The sequence below is a fragment of the Enoplosus armatus genome, chromosome 13 (genome assembly GCF_043641665.1).
Source record: "Enoplosus armatus isolate fEnoArm2 chromosome 13, fEnoArm2.hap1, whole genome shotgun sequence".
Classification (NCBI taxonomy): Eukaryota; Metazoa; Chordata; class Actinopteri; order Centrarchiformes; family Enoplosidae; genus Enoplosus; species Enoplosus armatus.
Window position 1 is genome coordinate 15,018,336 of NC_092192.1, and position 21,511 is coordinate 15,039,846.

Consider the following 21,511-nt stretch of genomic DNA (forward strand, 5'->3'; position numbering starts at 1 on the left):
TTTTATACATTCGTTTTATAGCTGCTGTTTTATATCTGGCCAGCTACAACGTTAAAATGCAGCTTACATGTCGATGCATCTGTAATAACAATCCCATAATATAATCGGTGGTACTACCTTCTGCTGCATAGTGAGTATTTTTATTTTGACGTTTGATACTTGAAGTACATTGTGAATAATTTTGAATGCAAGACTTGTTATGGAATGTTTTTACATTGTGGTTTGACACTTTTACTTAAATAAAGCATCTAAAAACTTCCACCACTATCCTCAGATAGACAAAGTTCCTTCTCTCTGGTAACATCTGGTTTTATCTTTCGGTTTTGTAATACAGCTGTTTATTTCTGTTTGTCATTACTGTCTGGTGCCATGAGTAATACTAAGGTTTCCGTTTTCAGAAGGGAAGTAATTATGTTGTACTAATAATAACAATGGTTTATGTGCGACCTATAATGTATTTGCATTGTGTGTGTGTTTCTTGGCAGCCGGTGATGCCGAGATGGCGAGTAGCAGAGAGAAATGTGAGAGCGGCCTGTGAACTCTCTGCAGGCCCATGCAGTCATTTCCTCAGCGACTGAAGGTAAACACTCTCCCTTTTTGGACGGGAAGTGACTCAACTCTCTCTCTCTTTCTCTTTGTCTCTTTCTCACTCTCACCCCTTGCCCATGTGACCCCAAACATAAGCTGGCCCCCGTGATCCTCACAGATTTTAAATGTTTAATTGTTACGTGTGGTTTATCAGCACACTTACTTTTCCCAGCTGTGAGAGTCACAGTTATTATATACGACTGGAATGACTTGAGGTGTTTCAGAGGACCCCTGCACAGTGAATTCATTTTTTACTTTTACTTTTTACAGTGTATGGAGCATTAACATCACCTATATAAAATAAAACCTTTATTAGGCCTTATTCACAATGGGAGGAAGACAGTTTTTCTGAATTAAGCATTTTTAATTTCAATTTGTATGTAGGTTTTACTGCTTATAACTTTTATTTAGGTAAAAAAGTTGAGTGCAGAGCTTTTGTTTTCGACTGTAGTATTGTGACTTTTTCTTTACTTAAGCATGTGGGTACTTTGTCTATCAGCAGGAAAAATGAGGTAATCTCGTCTTTGTTTACTGAGACATGTTGAAAAGGGTCACACGAGTAACCTTTTGTGGTTTGCCATGGTGACACTGCAGGTCGTACGTTAGAGCGTGAAATGTGCGATAGAAAAACTGATGTGTGATCAGATAAAATGAATACAATAAACAGATTGCACATCTGTACAGCTGTGGTGCAGATGTCACATAGTGTGATTTATTTCTCTCTCTAAGTGAACACATCAATGGGACGTCCACCTAGCTGCATCCTTACAGGTTGACCTCAGCCTGACCCTGATGACCCATATCTGAAAAAGTCCACACATTTGGAGTAGGCTCTGTCTGAGCCTTTTTCATGATGTACATGATATAGTCACTGGAGGTTGGGTATCAACACTGGGCTGAACTAGCAGGTAAAATGATCTGTTTTCTAATAAGCGATCCAGAGGTGATGCAGGTGTGAGCGCAGGGAAAGGCATTAATAAAGAGCTGATTTATCAGTGTCACTTTCTATTATTAATACTTTTCTACATCAGAAACCAAACACAAAGGTGTGTACAGCAGTATATTATGTCAGTATTTTTTTTATTTTCAGAGTGACACACACAGCTGTGCAGCTATGATTTGCAGAGTGGGGTCTGTGCGGGGGAGGAGGGGAGAGGAGGGGGGTGTGAGGAGAAATAACCAACAAGGAAACCACTTTCAGCTTTGCTCCTGCACCGCCTGGCTGGCCCGCAGCCAGGTTTCTCCAGAGAGGGTTGGCTCACCCCTTCTCCTCTCCTCCCTTCTTTCTCTCCCAAACCCACATACGCACTCTCTCCAGCCCTCCACAGCGACAGGCGAGAAGGAGGAAGAGCGACAAAAGCCCGGGGCAACTTTTCAAACAACAGCAACGAGGGCAACAAGAAACTTCCAAAGATGCCAAACGTGTCGGTTTTACAGACGGATCACTTGGGAACGCGAGGGAAGTGACTTTTTTTTCCCCCTTGACGAGAAAACAGGAGGGAGGACGCGCTTTTTTCCCCCTCCGCCGTATGAGACGTCAAACCTCTGCCTCGGTTTACAAAGCAGGCGCTTTTGAGCTGGAGCCGAAGCCCTCAGCTTGTGATTTAATGTCCCCGGGTCTCTGCGCAGGGCAGTGAAGGATGCCAGGATGCCCTCTCTGATCTCCCATCTGCTTGTCATCTGGCTGAGCGTCCACAGGCTGGTGTGGTGCACGGAGCGCTCCTCCACACGGGAGCGCTTCAAGGTGGTCATCGCTCCTCTCATCTGCAAGCGGATCTGCCTGAAGGGACAGTGTCAGGATACCTGCGAGCAGGGCAACAACACCACGCTGATCGCGGAGAACGGCCAGGCGGCCGACACGCTCATCGGACAGGGCTTCAGGGTCGGTGAGTGGCGGCGCGAGGCTGAAACAATGCTGTTTATTTATGAGGGGATATAATTAGGCCGCCGCGATTAACTAATAGTGCTGCCCTGACCTCATGGGTTTAGTTTTCCTCTGTGGAGCCTTTTTGAGAGGCGAGGGAGGCCTGTGTGGTTGCTCATATAGACAATCAGACAACTCACTGTCACTGGTAATATCCATTCAGCACTATGTCAGACATTATTCTGGGACAGTAACTACTTTGAATTGTTCATTTAGACAATACAATTGGAGTCACCACTATGAAACTCAATAAAAAGCTTAATATGGGTCTGATTCATATATTACTAAGCCCAATACAAAGAAAAGTCCTGCCTTCAGATTCTTAGTTCAGTAAAAATTACAACAGTGTGAACAGAAAAACGTACTTAAGTATCAAAAGTGAAAGTAATCACAATGCAGATTGACTCCCTTTCAGTGTCTTTAACTATTAAATTGACGCTAAAGTGAAGCCAGTCCAGCTGGTGCAGAGTCCAACACCTTATACTGTATAGATACCTCACTTACCATATGTTTCATATATAAAACCTTTACCTTATCTATCTTGTCAGATCAGTGAAGCGTAGTTGAGTAAGAAGTAAACATTTTACCTCTGTAGTGTGGTTGCGTGAAGTAAAAAGTATTTTTTTCAAAAAGCAGAGTACAAATACTGTATCACAAACTGGTACTTCAGTACAGTACATGACTAAATGTCCTTTGTTTCTTTCACCTCTGTGTAAAATTGGCAAAAACATCAACTAGGACCTGTAAGTGCCAGAACAAACAAAAATCAAGTCTGATTGATTCAGACATTTATTGCCTTAAAAGGTCCTATCTTCTTTATAACTTACATCAATTTGGTACCAGTTACTTATATCATGTCGTTAAGATTTATGTCAAGTGGGGATAAACTCTGCTCCGCAAATAAATAGGTGGCTATGATGAGGTGAGCTGGGTTTACCCTCCACTGCGTTGCTGGAAAATGTTCCCATGTTACACTTTAATTACTGAGGCATGGCTCATTACATAGCATATAAATGTGCTCTTAAGATCTATACTTTCCCCCACCGACTCCAGTGTCTGCTTGGTATGAGTGGAGCCTTTCTGCGCTGTATCAGATCAGCTGTGGTGAGACGTGGAGCCTTGCAGTCTACGTCAGTCTCTCCGGCCCAGAACTGGATTTCGCTGGTCCTCTTTTCTCTCCCTCGGTCAGTGTAGAGAATAAGATACTTAAGAAGAGAGTGACATGTTGATTGATCGTCTCAGATATGATGAAGTGAGTTTAAAACTGATAAAGGAGCTTCAACTTCTCACCAACATGTCTGTAGTGGACAGTGTTGTTGTGCCATAGATGATTTCTCTCTTTGTGTCAGCAGCTGTTAATTATTAGTCACTTTATCCCTGTTTCACCAACATCATTTAATATAGATTAATACAAAATCCACATTCCCATGTAGCAAAAGTCTAAAATAATAAACCAAAAATAACAGCACAATGTGCAGCTTCTTGCACCTATTTCTGTGGACATCACATCTTTTCTCGTCTGTCTGAAACAGAGCATAATCGACTTTAAATCCCCAAAATTATTAATGGTGATTTTGTCCAGAGTTTACCAGCCGCTCTGGGTGCTCACACACATGTTTGGATTTTAAAGGAGTAGCTAAGATGGAGCACTACTGAATGAAAAATGTCTTATATTCATAGCCAAAGCCAATGAGGAAGTCATAATAAATCACAAGCAGGTTACTGACTATAAGTTGCAGGGTTGTGGTGCTTCCTAAAGTTATCACACACAGTTTTGCGGTACAGAGAAGTTGTACTTGGTCATACAGATGTAGCCTCCCCAGCTGTTTTCATTGGTTGGCCCATGTGGAAGTAAGCAGGCTGGATTTAATCGAGGTCAAGTGAATCCTGCTTGTAACGCAGCAACAGTATTCCTCCTCGACACCGTGTAGTGCTGTAGAGTCAGAGAGTTTGCTCGGCCACCGGTCCTCCCTCTTGCGGTGCGTCACGTTTTGGAGCTTCTGTGTCAAATAATTCAAGAGAGACATTTTAAATTCCTGGAATACTTCATGCTGCCTCACATTTGGTGAGGATAGTGAAGCTGCTCTACAGTCACCTGTCACCTGGATTTCACAGTCAGAGTATCTGAGGAGAGTCCTTGCTGAGTGGATGAGTTTTTTGCGGCAGGGGATAGAGGGCTGGACTTCGGCTCGGAGAGGAGACGTGTGTTGTTCAGTGTGAGTGCTGGAATGTGGTGTGGACAAGTGGAAATTTCTCTCTTCCGTGTTAAAACGGCCACGGCTAGAGCAGCAACAATATGAAGACTTTTCCATATTTGAGCTGTTGTGACGTCAGCACAGCGAGGCCCAAACCGAGCGAACCTGACCTAAAACCCTTTCCTCAAAAGAAACGTAGTTCCTGTCAGTGTGTGATAGTGCAGAAATACCTTTCAGTACATGTGCTTCAATATGTACAAGGATTTTCACAGGCAGTAAAGAATTTGGCTGGAATTTGGTGGACAGGCAGGCTGAGATTCATTAATGAGGGCCAAGAAACAGTCAGGTTTTAGTGGCAATCTGGTATTTCTGCCAGCAGATGAATATCATATTATGGCTAAAATTTAGAAAGTATAGAGAGAGAAAGTTATTTTGTTTTAACCTTCATTTGGCTGGTTGACATGACAAAGTGACAAAAAACATGGGGATAAGAAATAGATAAATATACATCTGCTCCCAAAACATATATTTTAAATCCCAAGTGAATGTTTACGGGATCAGAAATACATTTAACCTTAAATTGAAGTTGGTTGAATGATATCACAGTGTTGAACAGCTGGAGAACAAATTGGAGAGCATATCAGTGTTGGCGGAGGTTTGGGAGTTGTTTCGACATAGTTTACTTTTTCCTGCGATGATATGAAACAGAGAAGGAAGAAAATTCCAGATTTAATAGGTGTTACCAACAAATGTTTGATATTTTTAGCCATGCTGGCGGGGTGGCTCTCTGGACGGTCTGTGGGTCGGTCAGTCGACCTCTTTGGTCCAGACTGAAATATCACAACAACTATTGGATGATTGCCATGAGATTTGGTACACAAATTCATGGTTCCCAGAGGATGAATCTTAATGACTTTGGTGGTCCCCTGACTTTTGCAGTGTGTGTGTGTGATAACGCTGTCCCGGACTGAGACAGACCACCACCCAGATGTTCAGTAGAGCAGATCTCAGTCTGGATCACCTGCTGTACATGAGGACAAATCACCTGACCGACAGGCAGCTCTTTTGTACTTTATGTCCCATTTGAGAGACCTTGCAGACAGACAGTCAGAGATTCTAGGATGTCTGTTATGGTTAAGTAAGTAGCAGTTAGAATGAATACTGGCCCATTTAATATACAGTGTGCAGCATACAGTACATCATAGCAGTCCATCTATGCAATCATTGTTTTACACATGTTCTCTGAGCTCTAGCAAACACTGCAGTTCATATACTACACACTTCATCATTAACAACACTTACTGCATGTCTGCATGACATGAGCTTCGCTGCAATAAAGGCAAAGTATGCCTGATATGATCTGGTCATACATTTCCAGGGAATCCACATTGATATTGTCATTGATATTGATCTATATTTCACTCGACACTTCCTGAAACTGATGAAAGCATGGAAACTTGAAAGCCTCCCCGGCATGCTGGCAGGCAGAGAAAAGTTGACGTTTTACAGCCTGATATGCCCTTTTCTTGGAGTCCACGTTGTATCTACTGTATGTAAGTCGTCATGGGGCTCTGCAGGAGTTTATGTCGGGAATAAAAGATTGAGTGCATCTTGAGGCTCGTCAGAATGGTTGCATTTGTAAATCACAAAATTGTAAAAACCTTGAATGAACCATTGCATTCTCATCCCATTGCATGTCCTCTTCCATACCTCTCTGGAACATGAACCTGTTTACTGGTATATGAAGACTGTCTTTGTAATTATCTCCATGTGTTTGGCTGACAAAATATCCAACGGCCAACTCGTTGTTTTTTTTTATCCTTAGCACTTGAAAGCTTGGTGTAAATTGTAGGATAGGGAGAAGTAGAGAAGGTCACAGGGTGCTTTTTTGCTGCTTGGAAACTGGGTGTTTTTGTTTATGTGTGTGCATCTGTCCCACACTTTGTCCACTTGTGAAAGGAAGTGTAGTCATCAGATAAAAAAAACTGTGGTTACATAAAAATCAGTACAAGGCATGTGCACAGACTACTGTGCACATGCCTGGGTTGCTCTGACTAAAATGTGTTTTTTCCCAACAAGAATCAGCCCAGGTCTGATTTTTTTCTAGCCGTTGCTAGCACAGAGGCATCCCATCCATCAGCCGTACTGACAGCAGCTGCTCGGCTCCCAGACGGCCCTCTTGAGTCTCGTCTCTCCCCTGCATCTCAGCAGCATCTCCTCTTTATCGGGGCTCCAGACGTCCAGGCTGCTCGAGATTCTCATCTTCTTCTGGAATAACCAAAAGCACAGGGCCTCAAGTTGCACAGGAAGTGGTCTTATCATATCCCAGTCCCCCCTAAAATGGGCATCATGAGAAGTGGATATGGCTATTTCAGGATTTCCCATGTGGTTCTGTATTTAGAGTAAAGTGACAGTAGTAGCCCTGTGGTTTGTTTTGGTTTTCCCTTGGCATGGGTCAGAGGTCCATGGGAGCCTGAAAATGAAGTCAAGTCAGTCAAATACAGGAGACAGAGTTGGTTCTGCTTTCTCTCTATTTAGGCAGCGAGTTTATTTTACCTTTCAAAGCCCTCTGCTCTTCCCCACACACTCTTTTTCCTCTTGTGCCAAACTATGGAGAAGGCGGTCTAGCACGGGCGACCAAAAACCTGCAGCACTCCAGATTTTTGCCACAGGTTGGACTGAAGTCAGAGGCGAAGCCGGGCACGGTTCCCGTGCTCACACCCTCTCAAACACAAACACACATGCTCGCGGGTGGCTCATGCACATTCATTTGCAGCTTATTAATTGTGAATGCTTCTTACATTTTGGTGAAATGCGCATTTATCATGTGTTTTTGCCAGCTGATCATTACCTCCTGTCAAGGCTTTAAGGTTTTAATATTTATGGATGCACATTCTGTCACCTCTCCCTGTCTATTTATGCTTGTTGGGAAAATAATACATGGGGTTATTTGGAGTCTGGAGTCGCTCTCATTAACCTTTTACCGCTCTTTCGCAAGCGGGATGCTATGCTATGCTATGTAGAACTTTCACAGACTTTCAATGCCACAAAAAGTTGTTGATGTAATATACTATATGTATTAATAGATTAGACTCTCATCCTTTTGGTCACTTTGAAAAAGAACGCTCTGTCCTAAAAATAATCAAGGTACACTTCACAGCAGAGTCAACAAGTGAAACCTCAAAAACATGGTGTCTCCCTCCCTTCAAAGCAGTCTGAATGTGATGAATATATAAAAGCTTGTTGTATAAAAGGCTTAAATCCACAGTCAGTTCTTTCTGTGTTTATATTTGTCAGGATTGCACCACAACACTCATTCAGAGAGAAAATCCACATGATCTGAGCAGGACTTTCCCATGAATTCAGACTCCTCCATGTCGTGACTTTCTGCAGAAAAAAAGCCAATTCTGCTGGGCAGGTTGAAAAAAAAGGATCATAGTCAGTTAAGTTTGGAAAACAAAAGCAGCAATTAGGTGTTTTTTGGAACGTCACAAGGGATCAGTGTGTATATTTGTGTGTGTGTGTGTGTGTGTGCCTAAGTGTGTTTGGTGCTCAAGAGCAGTGTACTGAACCCAGCTCAAACAAACAGCCTTCTTTGCCATCTTTAACACTCTCCTCCCATTTGCTTAGCGAGGGGGAGAAACGGAGCAGTTATTTAAAGCTGCGCAGAGGAATGCAAGCGCTAGGGACTGCACCCACACCGTGCAGGACCCTGGAGCTGTAGCGATTAGCCAGGGTAAACAGAATAACACGTCCTCTGCCAGCGCCGCCTGCTGCCATGGCCTGAGACTGTGCAATCTACCGACGTTACCTGCCACGCGCTCCAGTGCTGAGTGCTGAGTATCCCGCAGGGCAGGTATCTGACATAATCTCAGCAGAGCACTGTCAGCACTCCTCTACCTGCCTGCCCTCCAGTCCCAATAGCTGGGGCTTTAGGACAGTCATTATATGACATCATCCCCATCCATGCCAAGATCCTGTCTGACTTTCTGGCTCTCTTTCCACAAACATCTCTGCCAGAGGGTAGTGACAGGGTAATGCTGGACTCGTGCCCACCCAAGAGCTATGGAAACCACACTGCATATTTCCATGACATGTGAAAATCACGTTGTGCAAGGCAGAGTTTGATTTAGATTTGGATAATTGCAAACCTCCTCACTCAGATCCGTCCTGATCTTCCTGATGATGGCTGCTTCAGTTTCTCAGGAGGAGTGTGCTCATCGCCATCGTCCAGTTTCTGTAAGGTTAACAAACTGTTGTTTTAGGCCGACTGCGAGAGGTAATGAATGCCTTTGGTGACAGTGGTCGACTCTGGAAAAGGGCAGCACTATTGTTTGGACAGCTGAGGCCGCTCAGAGTTTCTGGGGGTTGACGGAGCACAGAGAGTTCTGCAGGGGGAGGAGGAATGCGTACGCAGGTTTGTGTTTTCAAAAGGCAGTGATTATGTCATTTACTCCCAACGTCTGGCTCAGCTGCAGCAGTCTGACCCACTTCATACGTCGCTCTTTCTCACTCCGTGTGGTATGTGGTCTCACAGTGCCAGTTGATGGTAGGTGTATTTGGGGATGCGGTTTCCTGCTTTGGAGCTGATGGTAAAGGGAAGCACGTCATATGTTGGTAGCCATTCCCCTATTCTCTTTTTAAACAGTGGCTCTTGCAGCAGCTGTGTTTACCGTTTATGGGGCCCAGTGTTGTTTAGTCACGGTTCTCTCAGGTCATGAAAGATGGCGTTGGATTGTAGTACTATACTATATCGAGGGATACTCATGGAAATAGCTTTTAAACTTAGATTAAATTAAACTTTTGACAATAGCATTTAATCAAATGACTGTGTAATGCGAAAGGGTCACTCATAGCGCCGAACCCACTGAAAACACCCAACACTGTAGCTCTATGCGGCTTTTAGCTGCTTGTAGCTCACTGTTTTGGTTTTCCAGGCAGGACATCAACAGTATGGTTGAGCCTCAGTGCTCTCATACTCGTATCACACCATAGGTAGCCAATTCCAGCATACTAGCTCAGAATAGTCAAGTTTATGCGCCCAACAAAAAAACAGCAGTTGAAGAAAGTCGAGCTACTAGCCGGCTAAAAATGCAGATATTCTTCTCTGGAGAAAACCGTACAAAAGCTAAAAGTCTCCCTGGTGTACAAAACGCTTATTCGTTTTCTTGCAGAGAGTGACATGAAAAGATCGATACCAAAGGGGAAACAGCTAGCCTGGCTCTGTCTGAAGGTAATAAAATCCACCTACCAGCACCTATAAAGCTCCCTAATTAACATGGTATCTTGTTTGTTTAATCTCTACAAAATCTGAAATGTAAAAACAGCAAGTGAGGTTTTATGGGGGACTTTTTCTTGGCCTGGAGCAGCGACTTCCTGGAGTCTCTGCTGGTTATTTGGCAACCTCACAGTGAAGACGAAGTGATGAAGATGATGACTAATTAAAACTGCAAGAGAGAAAAGATATTTGAGTCAATATGTTTGGAAGTGTGATACCAAGATATTTGTGAGAATTTCCTTTGTTGCAGTGTGAGTTGTAGTGTGTAGTAATAAGGCAGTGTATTTTAGAAATCTGCATCTGCATCATGCATCATAGTTACATTATAACTCCACTAGTGGAAACACAACTCATTGTGGTATCACAATGTGTATTTCATTTTTAAATCATCTCTGAGTGGGTTGATTCAGACCGGATATGAATCAGAGTGGAAGTGAGCGTCATCACGGATTTTGATGTCTGATTCTTGCTGACTGGGTAAATTTCTATTTGTAATTCCACCAGAATATGACTGTGTGGCTCTGACTCTGTATGGTGAGAGATGATGTCTGCAGTAGCTTTCAGTTCAGTGAGCTGGGGAGCTTTTGAACTGTGGTTTGTAGGGCTGTAATTTGTTGTTTTTGTGCTGGGAGGGTGCGGCTGTGGCTGAACGGACGCTATGGAGGGAGGGGGCTGAAGATGCGTCATCTCCAGACAGTGAGTGGGTGGGTGGGTGGTCACAGGGCACTCAGGGGGCAACCTTTCCTCTCTTTCTCTGTCTCTTTCTATTTGTCATTACACACATATACATGCCTGTACAAAGACATTTTTCTCTTCAGCTTCCAAAAAAAGGACAGACTAGTGTAATTTTCCCGCTACCAGTTATTACCTGTAATTTGGTAGAAATATGAAAAATGTGTGTCTGAGTCTGTCTTTATGTGTTTTCATGGACATACATGGTCTAGTTACACTAGACTTGCTTACTTAACAGTTGAGGAATGTACAGTATGTGTATAAAAAAGTGTCTGGGAATCACAATAATCCCCCTGAAACATCACATTCGCTTTTATTCTCTGGATTTTACATCTCTCCCCTCTGCCTCTTTATGCTTTATTCCCTCACTTTCCCAGATATATAATACACTGTATATGGCAATGATATCTTCCCTCTACCACCTCATGCTGTGAGGAGATCTGTCTTTCTCCTCACGGAGTGAATCATGACATTATGAAGAAGGAGCTCTCACTCGTATGTCACATGAAACACTCGGACGAGAAGAGCCTGAAGACAAAGCCCCCCCCCCCCCCTTTCTGTCTCTTTACTCCGTTCAGTTCACTCTTCTACTTGGAGTGAGTGCTGCATGGGGAAATGATACGCTTCCTGGCCGTCTTGGAACGTACCTGCAAGCTGACGTTCAATATTGAATTAGGTTTAAAAGCCTAGGATGAAGTCAACATTGAAATTTCTCTTAGCTGACTGAATCCATATATGGTGAAAATATGGCTATATATTTGATGGCGGTGCAGTGTGTCTTCATTCAAATCGTTAATTACAGTTATTGAATCACTACTTTGTGCAGATCTGAATTCCATAGATGGATGACGCGTAATCTTTGAATGGGATCCTGGATTGTTCTTAACTTCCTCCATTTTCTTTGACTAGCACGTGTGGAAAATAAGGTTCATGGCAACATAACTGCTTCACATCCACATGTCCCTCACCCCACCATTCAGCTAGCCGACGCTGTTCATGCCTCACATTCATTCAGACCTCTCAGTGGCGTTTGATTTTTTAATAACACACCACCTCTAGTCTCAGGAATGTGTCAGATCCATGAAGACAAAGGCGTAGTCCAAGACAGAGGGCGGCTACCTCTGAGACGCTAAGCTAACTGACGAGGAGACTCATTGAGCGATTTGGGATCATAAATTCTGCTGATGAACTCCGAGGTGATGATTTAAAGGGAAAGTCCGCTGGAAAGTAAAATCCCTGTTATGATGTCAACCTTAAAGCTTTGTGCTCTTTTCAGTATGTAATGTGGTGCAGTCACCTAACCACAGCGGCTCTCCAGGAGACGGTACACCCTCCACTTAATAGCTCACACACACACACACACACACACACACAGATGAACACACCCATTCTCATACAAGATCTGCAGAAAACATTAGCCAGTGTGGCTCAAGCTTAAATGAAGGAGGCAGATGTGAAGGAGAGGAGTCGCTGTATTTCATTATAACGTACAAATTATTCAGTCCTCCTGGAGCTCTGAAGACAAACAGACACGAGACGGCTAATTTGAACAGACTGCAATAATCAGGATAATATAGACATGTAATACAACCTGTTGTTGAGAGCTTTAGTTTGATGCTGTGTGGAGCTGTGATGAACCTGGAAACCCTGCTCTCCCCTGAATATGGATATGTTTAATGACAGTGAATAACTGTCTACTGTACTACTTTTCTATTTGCTATATTATTATGGCTCTGTGTGCAGATAGAAAACAAGCTGAACATTAGGCAAGGCAACTAACAGCAAGCTAATCAAGTTAGCAACAAGTAATATGATAAATAGAAAAAAAATATTGGACATTTGATATTTGATAATCCAATTCTGTGTTTATAAATAATGTTACACAAGTTCCAAAGTGTAGTTCAGTGAGAGCTGCCATCTCACTAATCTCTCAGTAAGTATATTTCCCTTCCCAACCTTTGATGGGAAGTGATATTGATTCTGTAGACATCCAGTATTTCAGTTTTCTCAGCAGACAAACACATGGCACACTGAGACAAAGATAAGGCATCCTTCCAACATCAAATTCCCCAGAAACTGAATTATTCTCCATATCAAGACTATATAAAAATGTAATTTATGTATGCAGTTAAGTGCATGCTTTACTTTTTTGTGTATTTCCTGTTTGAGTCGACACATGAAATGGATAAAACTGAGCCGTCACAGAAATGAGCCATGAGCCTCATGTTGCCTACATGAGAGTAAAGTTCCACATGAGGTAAAAAAAAATTACATTTTGGGGAAAAGAGAGCAAGGGTATGAGATCTGTAGATCAGCAGATATCCTGAGTTGAGGTATTGGAATCGGTATCTGTATTGTACTTTGCACTGTGTGTTGCATGGCATCACGCTGGGTTCATTTCACAACACACCTCATTCTCATGATCCCCACCCAAGAAATCTGAAATCTGATTCCTCTCCTCTCCTTTGTGTTCATTACTGTGGTGTTGACCCTGGCTGTGCTACATCAGAGTGCCGGTCTCATTCAGACACCTTCCCAGCCAGACGGGGCCTCAGCACCAGACTTTTCCCTGCAGTATGTCGTCTCTCCGCTCTCTGTGGGTTTAGATTGTGTAATCACGTTTGGAAAGCAGCTCTTTTCCTGACTTTCTGTGTCTGCAATCCTAATTTTCAACCCCCGCATCTTTCCCAGTTTCCTCTCATTCTAAATACAGTATTGAGACGAAATCTGAACCATGGAAACCGAAGCAGTGGTGTCAGAGGAAGTCTGACAAAGTTGAGTAGTCTGTCCTCTGCAGTCTGAGCTGCTCTCTTTCTTTTTCCTGCCTTCCAGCTCGATTCTGCATGTTGCTGCCTGCACTCAGTCCTAGTGGTTAAAGACCATTGTCACATGGAGTTAGGTAGTGGAAGGCTGCTTCTGAAGTATCCATCTTGCTTCGGATTTTAAAAAGTTTACCCCACTAGTTGGGTGTTTCATTGAGGTCCTTTCATTTTTATGCCTGACTTTCACTATGTGAGGATGTCCCTGCTGTGTTTAAAGTGATCTAGTCCCCTAATTACGCTGCAGCCCAGACTCCCTGGCAGTCCACACCTAATTACTTCCATGTGTGCACACTTGGCTCAGCAGCAGAAAGAGGCCTCCTCTCCTCTCCTCTCCTCTCCTCCGGCCAACATTTCACTTTCAGGATGGGTTTGTGTGGGTCTGAAAAGTGTTCAAGTTCAAACGTCACCGTTTTGGCAGCTCCAAATGGCAACAAGTAGTAAGCGTTTGAAAAATGTGAACTTCAATAGTCATCGTCAAATCATGAGTAAACTGCACAGAGCATGCTTGTGTTTATTGTCCAGGCCGGTCTGTGATGCATTATATTGACAATGACCAAATGTACTAAAAGGAAAAAGAACATTAGTAAGCCTTACTTTCTCTCCCAAACTTAGGGTAAACTGCAATGTGCCTGACACAATACTGGTAGTAATGGTAGTTATTGTTGTAGTAATACTAGCTGTAGTTGTTATATGTGAAGTAGTAGCAATGGAAGCAGAAGTGTTTCATGCATAGAAACCAACAGATAAAATAGAATGAATTGTGTTTTATGATACTTGTTACTTTGGTGTAAACCTCAGCACTGGATTTAACATTTTTAACAATTCACCGACGATACAAAGTTGATGTAAGAGAGATGATGAAAGCCGGTAACCCTCAATGTTTAGCAAGGTCTTTGCAAGGAGGATGAGAAATGTTGCTGTGCACTGAAAGACAGCAATGCGATGTTGAGCATATAGTGTGTATATTTGACAAGGAGGTTGTGATAAGATTGGATGTGGCCTCAGGAAAGGAGCCTAACAAAGAGATTGGTGAAATAATTGCTGAGAAAATGTGCAGGACTATTTGTTCTCCGCAGGTTGGCTGACAATCATTCACACAACAATCAAAATTGTTGCCAATAAACTAACTATAGATCGACTAATCGTTTCAGCTTTAATCAGATATTTACTGATGAAGAAGAAGAAAATGTGTTAATTTATTATGTATTTTGTTCTGAAATACCTGTTTGGCTGTTTAAAATGTTGATTTAGGATTTCAGGAGTTTGGCTGCTTTGATTAAATGCCATAAAATAAGAACAACATGCTTATAAATACTTAAACATGCATGTGAAGTAAGATACCAAAACATATTTTTGGTAGTGATACTGAAACTCAGGGATATTGGCTCAATGTTGGATGTTATTATGGATGCAGTTTCAGTTTTCTCTCAAATCCATTCTTGGATTCGTTACTTGCTTGCAGTTTTCCCCACAGTCCTGCTCTCTCGCTCTTTCTCTCTTTCCTCTGATTGTTCTATTGTGGGGAATTTCAGAAACAACTGGACAAACACAATGGGAGACCCAATAAAAATGCAGTGGATACTGTATATGCCATGAACCTCTCTCCAGCCAGCAGCTTTCCCATAGATTCCAAGATCGTTCCCATATGTCAGAATAAAGCTGTCCAACACATCAATGACTTTACCTGCTCTCCTGCTCAGACGCTGCTGCTGATTGGCTGGAGGGACCCGTTAGTCCGTCAGGCTGATGTGACTTTTACAGCGGCACAGTTCAAAGTGAATATTGTGCGTGGCCCGGCTCATGCCACCAGCATTTCTGTCTGTCTGCCGTATTTATGTGATATAACACTAAATCATCAGGCTGTTTACGCCATCATTATAAATCTCAGTCTGTCTCTGAGGTAAATGGATCTAAAATTAGCAATTCCAGACTTATGAATAAACATTTTGGTGGTTTTCCTGAGCAGTACGTTTTTCTAACTCTCATTTTTTGGGGTTTTATAACGTATTATTTGCTTGTGTGCTCAAGTTTTTCCTCTTCCTCTCAACTGATGTGATTCATAGCTGTGAACTGTTGACCTGAGGGAGTCTCAGTATGACAGCTCTCCCCCTCTCTCTCTCTCTCTCTCTCTCTCTCTGCAGTTGTGTGTCCCCTGACGTGTATGAATGGAGGAGTATGCAGCTCGAGGAAGCACTGCCTGTGCCCGCCCGGCTTCACCGGTCGGCTCTGCCAGTTTCCACTCCTGCAGACGCAGCAAGCTCAGGCAGCGCGAGGCAACAAGCAGCCTGTCTACCCCATATCTCTGAAGCCAGACGGCCTGAAACTAGGGGAGCAATCAGGCATAGGGCGTACCCAGTTGACGCAAACACACTCAGTTTTCACCCTACCCTTGACACAAGTAGGGCACCACTCATCTGAAGGTATCTATCATTTAGTTAATGCCAGAGTTTTGAGGAGTGGGGAAAATAGATTTTTGTGACACATTTTGTTCCTCCGATGTCTTCCTTTTCTCTATTTTCAGTGCAGATTAATGTACGTGTTCATCACACGCCAGACACCTCTGTGGTCATTCAACCTCTCGACCAATCAAATGTCAAGCCTCCTCACAAGACAGGGCCACGCCTGATCCCCTCCAGGCACAAACCAAAGGGCCGCTGCTTCCAGGAGACCACACCCAAACAAGCTGTGAGTTTAGACACATGCTGCAGTGATGGACAATCCTCAATCAGTTTTTCTTTTGTCGTTTTCCACTGATAACGTTTCTCTGTCTCCTCTTGCTTTAGTGCAACAGCACCCCGCTTCCCGTCCTGACCAATCAGGAGGATTGCTGTGGCAGTGTGGGCAATTCATGGGGACAAAACAAGTGTTATCAGTGCCCCAAGCTACCGAGTGAGTTACAGTGTGTTTCAAGAAATCTCCTCTACTGCTACGTTCATCTTGCTAAGCTCTAATTCATTTTTTTCCAGCTTCGTAGATGCCATCCACTATTTGTTTACTCTTATCCATGGTTTTTATATTCAGATGTGAAACTTAAACTTGTCCTCAGTAGATTTTCATCCAATCTACATCTTGTGTGTTCCTGGGAATAAATTATCGTTTATTGAGCCAAAACTGTCAAGCATTCCCAGCAATTTATACCTTCCACCTTATGAAATGATGGCCCTGGATTAAAACAATCTCTTCATACGTCTATAAAAATGTGTTTGAATGTGTACATGAAAGTTTGTGGTGAGGTGGGGTAGGGAGTGTGTGAACGGCTGGGAGGGAAAGAACGGAAGAAATTACGGGAATTACACACACAGACAGTGAGACAGAAAAAGAGAATGTGGAAAATAACCCTCTACTTAAGCATGTTCCTATGGGCCTGCCCAGTGCAGGACTGTCATCACATTGCTGAAGATTGAATTTCAAGAAAATCTTGGCTACTCACGTTTTTCCACTCCGCTATTATTCCGTTTCTCAGTTCTGACTCAGACAATGCTGCCTTTGACAAAACCCGATACTGTACGTCTGGTTAGTCTTTAGACGACTGGATTCCTGCCCGGAGTGCTGTCTGTTTTGTTACATTCATATCCATTTATAAGCCCCTCTGTTTTAATGAAAATGGCAAAAGTAAGCTGTGATCTTGCCCCTCTTTTCATTGTGCTCTCTAAATGTTGGTGTGAGTGCAGTCTTCCCACAGCTCTCTAATAAAACTGCCGTACATGTTTTTACTCCCTCACGGAAAGTCGAACATTCTTCTCTGTCAGAGGTTCAAGGCGCATTTAGAGTAAGAATAAGACCGAGAATAATGCATTGTTATGAGTTCAAACCTCATGAAAGTCTTTTTTGGTCTTTCAGACAAGCTACACTACACTTCAAGGGCCTCATAAAAAACTGCCATTAGAAAAGAAAAAGGAAAGCAAAGAAAGAAGAAAAGTAATGATAAAGGAGTAGTTTGACATTTTGGAAATATGCTTATTTGTTTACTGGCGGAAAGTTAGATGAGATGGTTACCACTCTCATATTTGTACGGCAAATATGAAGCCAGCAGCTGGCTAGACTGGAAACACCTAGCCTGGTTCTGTCTACCGGTAACAAAATCCACTATTTTTACACTCTCATTTCCCCCTGGCAACATGGTGTTTTAACACTGTGTTTTTTTACAGATGAAACAAGTAAGATATAACATGTTAATTAGTGAGCTTTAGAAACGCTGGTGGGCGCATTTTGTCACAGTCTGGCAGAACCAGCCTAGCTGTTTCCCCTGTCTCCAGTCTTTGTGCTAAGCTATGCTAAACAGCTGCTGGCTGTAGCCTTATAGTTAACAGTCAGATATGACAGTGGTATCAATGTTTCCATCAAACTCTCCATTAGATAAGTGTTTTTCTAAAAATGACAAACAGAAGTAGTTGTGTGGAGAAGCGTGAGAGAGAGATTCAAACCTTGCTTAGTTTTACACCTCTGCACACCTGGCCAATGGCTGTGCAAAGTGGGTGTTGTTGTTGCATTGTCTTTTTCAGAAAGTTACACAAATTGTCGTTTGTATCTCCAATGCAGTGGATTCAGGAAAACATGTGGGTGCTTAAAGATAATGGCTAGATGTCCCGTAAAGTTTCCTGACACCGTTAAATCTTTAATATTTCCAGATATTATAGAAGTTGGTTTTGGGTTTTGGGGATTCTTCACTTTTAACAGGCTAAATACCTTCTGGAGCTGAAATTCTACTACAACTATTTTTTAAGGTGAGGGTAGGGCTTTTACAGTTTTATTTTGGTTTGTATCATCCACCTGCAGCCCTTCCAGAAACACTATTTCACTCTCGCTTTTCTCACCTTTCCCTCTGTGCTCTGCCATGTCTCAGATGCATCCGTCAAGCAGACCATTGTGGAAGACTACGGCTCTACCTGTCCGCAGGGCTATAAAAGATTCAACAGCACTCACTGTCAAGGTAACACGGGCAGGATGTCGCTTATAACAAGGACAAATCAGAGAGCTCAGTCTTCTATGATTTCCAGTTTTTAGTGTAATTATGTCCAAGTGATAACGCTCCGGTATCACCTGCTTTCTGAATAGATATCATCCTTTACAGTATATCAGAATAACCTTTTCATTTTTGATGATCTTGAAGATATCAACGAGTGCTCCATGCAGGGTGTCTGTCAGAACGGAGACTGTCTGAACACACTGGGCAGCTTCAAATGTTCCTGCAAGGCTGGTTTGGTGTTTGACAGGAATCGATGTGTTGGTGAGTAAGAGGCCTTTCTATGTTTCCTCTCTTCTCTGCTTTTGATATTACACCAAATGAAAACGCTGTTGTCTCCTCTGTCAGAGTCTCCAGCTGAACATGCTCAGTGCTTCCTTATAGCGTCCGAGGTCAGGGGCTGCGAGCACGCACTGCCCACCCACCTCACCCAGGAGATGTGCTGCTGCACGGTGGGCAAAGCCTGGGGCCGCAACTGTGAGAGATGTCCTCAGGTGGGCACAGGTGAGTGGACGGAGACGGAGAGGAGCAGTTACAAGTTGCAGTTCACAATATGTTGTCATGACGACATCTGTCTGTCTGTCTGCATGTAAACACACAATTACTGAAGAACTTATGATACCACAGGTTTCCTCTGTACATTAAATGATCGTTCTTTACTGCGTACATTTATGTATTAAGGTAGATTTTCTGTTCTTACTGCAAATGTCAAGTTCATATTAATCTCATCATTGTGTGTGGTTTCATCTTGATTAATGATTTTATCAGAATACTCGATATATTGTGGTGATTATTCATTGCAGTTCAAGTGCATGTTAATGCTCACTTCTTGTCTGATGACACTAGCATACTTAGAAACTGGAGATGTAAAGACATAAGATTTTGACAGAATTTACAAAATAGAGAAATTCTGTATGTAATATATATATTATACAGTGTAGATAATATATGGAAAACCTTATTATGTTACTCATTATGTGTGAGGTTTTTGCTGTTTCTGTATTGGATTAATAGTGAATAGCTCCCAATACACACACCAACTTTGCCTATATTGGAAGTGGTTGGATTGGAAGTTTTACTTAAATTTTTTATACAATTCATGTTGTATTAGATTCCAGGAAGTAATCTGTGCCGCTGGCAAATATCAAAAGAGTGATTCTGCACTGAATAAAATGGCTGCATGTATTGCAAAATGTGAGAATCTAAAAAAAGTGAAATAAAGTAGCAGTCAAATCCTCTCTTCTCTCTCCTTGTGTTGCTCAGTGGCCTTCAGTAAGATCTGTCCTGCTGGGAAAGGCTACTTTCTCCTAAATAGAAGAGAGACCGTGGCCTTCCCTCCTATCATCTTCCCCCGCAATCCTGACAAGGAGGGTGAGTCCTCAAATACTGTTCGCACTTCTCAGGAATTCTCATCAAACATTTCTGACATTTCTACTTGTGAACCCTTTGTACAGATCATATGAATTGTAATACCTCTCTCTCTCTTCTTTTCCTTTCAGAACCAAAGCGGCCGGTAAGACATGATTTCGCTCTTTAATACAGTGATAATAACTGTAGTAACAGTAATAATGGTTATTTTTGCTGTTGTGAAATCTGATGGTCTCTCTAAATCAGGAGAGGCCTCCAGAGACGACAACTGCTGCACAGCAGGCTTCCACCAGCACCACCAGTCATCGTGTGCCCGGTAAACGCACCTCTAACCTCACCATTCATACTCCATAACTCCAGTTATAGAACATGTTGAAACGCAAGTGAACGTTTATTCGCTGATACTTTGGCCGTCACAATGAGGGCAAAGTTTCTGTCTTGCTCCTAACTGCAACAATGACTGACAGAGAAATGTTCCCCATGTGTGGTGAGGATTAAAGTTCAACATGTCATACTTCCTCTTAAAGTCTGTCCACTTCATCTCTCCTCTGTTGGATCCACAGTTGTAAAACCCACCCCTCCAACAATCATCAGAATGACCCCAGGCAATGACCCCTTCGAAACACAGACAAAAGTCTTGCGTGAGTTGCAAACATCTATTCTGAATTAAGCTCACAGAGAGTTGCTTCTGTCAAGGCTGGTTCATGTTTCATGCACCTCAAAACTGGACAACCCAGCTCTCCACATTCCCCAGTAAGAGTAGATGAGCTTTAGGTCCTTCACTCACAAATGACATGTTGACTTTCTCCATGTGATTAACATAATTTATGATAAACACTGAGGCAATCCCTGGTAAATATATATATATATATATATACATATATATATATATATATACATATAAATAGAAGAGTCCAGTTTAACACTAAGCTAAATCTAGTCAGATGCATGCTTCTGTAATGGTTAACTGACGGTTTTGGACACTTTGCATGTCGTGTGCTTTCAACCATGAAGCATGAACCAGCCTTAAGGCTATGTTCACACTCTTCGTGTTTTATGGAAGCAAGTGTTGCCATAACTACATTTGGTGCTGGCATTTAAAAGCAGGTTACGTGAGACACACTTCCATAAAAATTTCCATAAAAAGAAAAAAAACATGCACCCAAAGATATCAGTGAAAAGCACTGACCAGAATCACATAACAGTGTTAGAAACCACTTCTTCCATTGTATCTGCTTTTACTGCTTTCTTATTCTGATTGTGGTCAGTGAAACTTGTCTTGTGTGCTCATTTATGATTTTTAGAAAACACTCTTTCAGAGCATCCTCTCTGTACCTGCATTTTTAAAACCTTGAACAGTGTGAACATGGCCAAAGATAGAGGGATTTAGGTATGGCATGGGTGTTATCAGCTTTATATATATATCTATATATATATATAGATATATATATATATATGCATGTGTATATATATGATGCCGGTGTACTCTGTTCCCTCCTTGAAGCAGAGACAGATGAATGCAGGCTAAGCAGGAACATTTGTGGTCACGGAGAGTGTGAGAACAGCCTGAACGGCCACATCTGTCACTGTCACCCTGGCTACCATCTCAACCCGCAGAAGAACATCTGTGAGGGTAAGAGA

General features: G+C 42.5%; 1 protein-coding gene across 1 annotated transcript in view; it reads left to right on the forward strand.

Annotated features, from left to right (window-relative positions):
- The first annotated feature begins 1,932 nt into the window (after window positions 1–1,932).
- Window positions 1,933–21,511, forward strand: part of ltbp3 (latent transforming growth factor beta binding protein 3) — a 31,377-nt gene continuing 11,798 nt past the window's right edge. Inside the window, exons 1-12 of the mRNA XM_070916682.1 lie at window positions 1,933–2,474; window positions 15,681–15,959; window positions 16,061–16,224; window positions 16,323–16,428; window positions 18,383–18,469; window positions 18,650–18,766; window positions 18,851–19,006; window positions 19,766–19,873; window positions 20,002–20,015; window positions 20,117–20,186; window positions 20,434–20,511; window positions 21,375–21,503. Of these exons, the coding sequence (XP_070772783.1) occupies window positions 2,237–2,474; window positions 15,681–15,959; window positions 16,061–16,224; window positions 16,323–16,428; window positions 18,383–18,469; window positions 18,650–18,766; window positions 18,851–19,006; window positions 19,766–19,873; window positions 20,002–20,015; window positions 20,117–20,186; window positions 20,434–20,511; window positions 21,375–21,503 (1,546 nt within the window). The 5' untranslated portion in view covers window positions 1,933–2,236. The remainder of the gene's footprint in view (window positions 2,475–15,680; window positions 15,960–16,060; window positions 16,225–16,322; window positions 16,429–18,382; window positions 18,470–18,649; window positions 18,767–18,850; window positions 19,007–19,765; window positions 19,874–20,001; window positions 20,016–20,116; window positions 20,187–20,433; window positions 20,512–21,374; window positions 21,504–21,511) is intronic.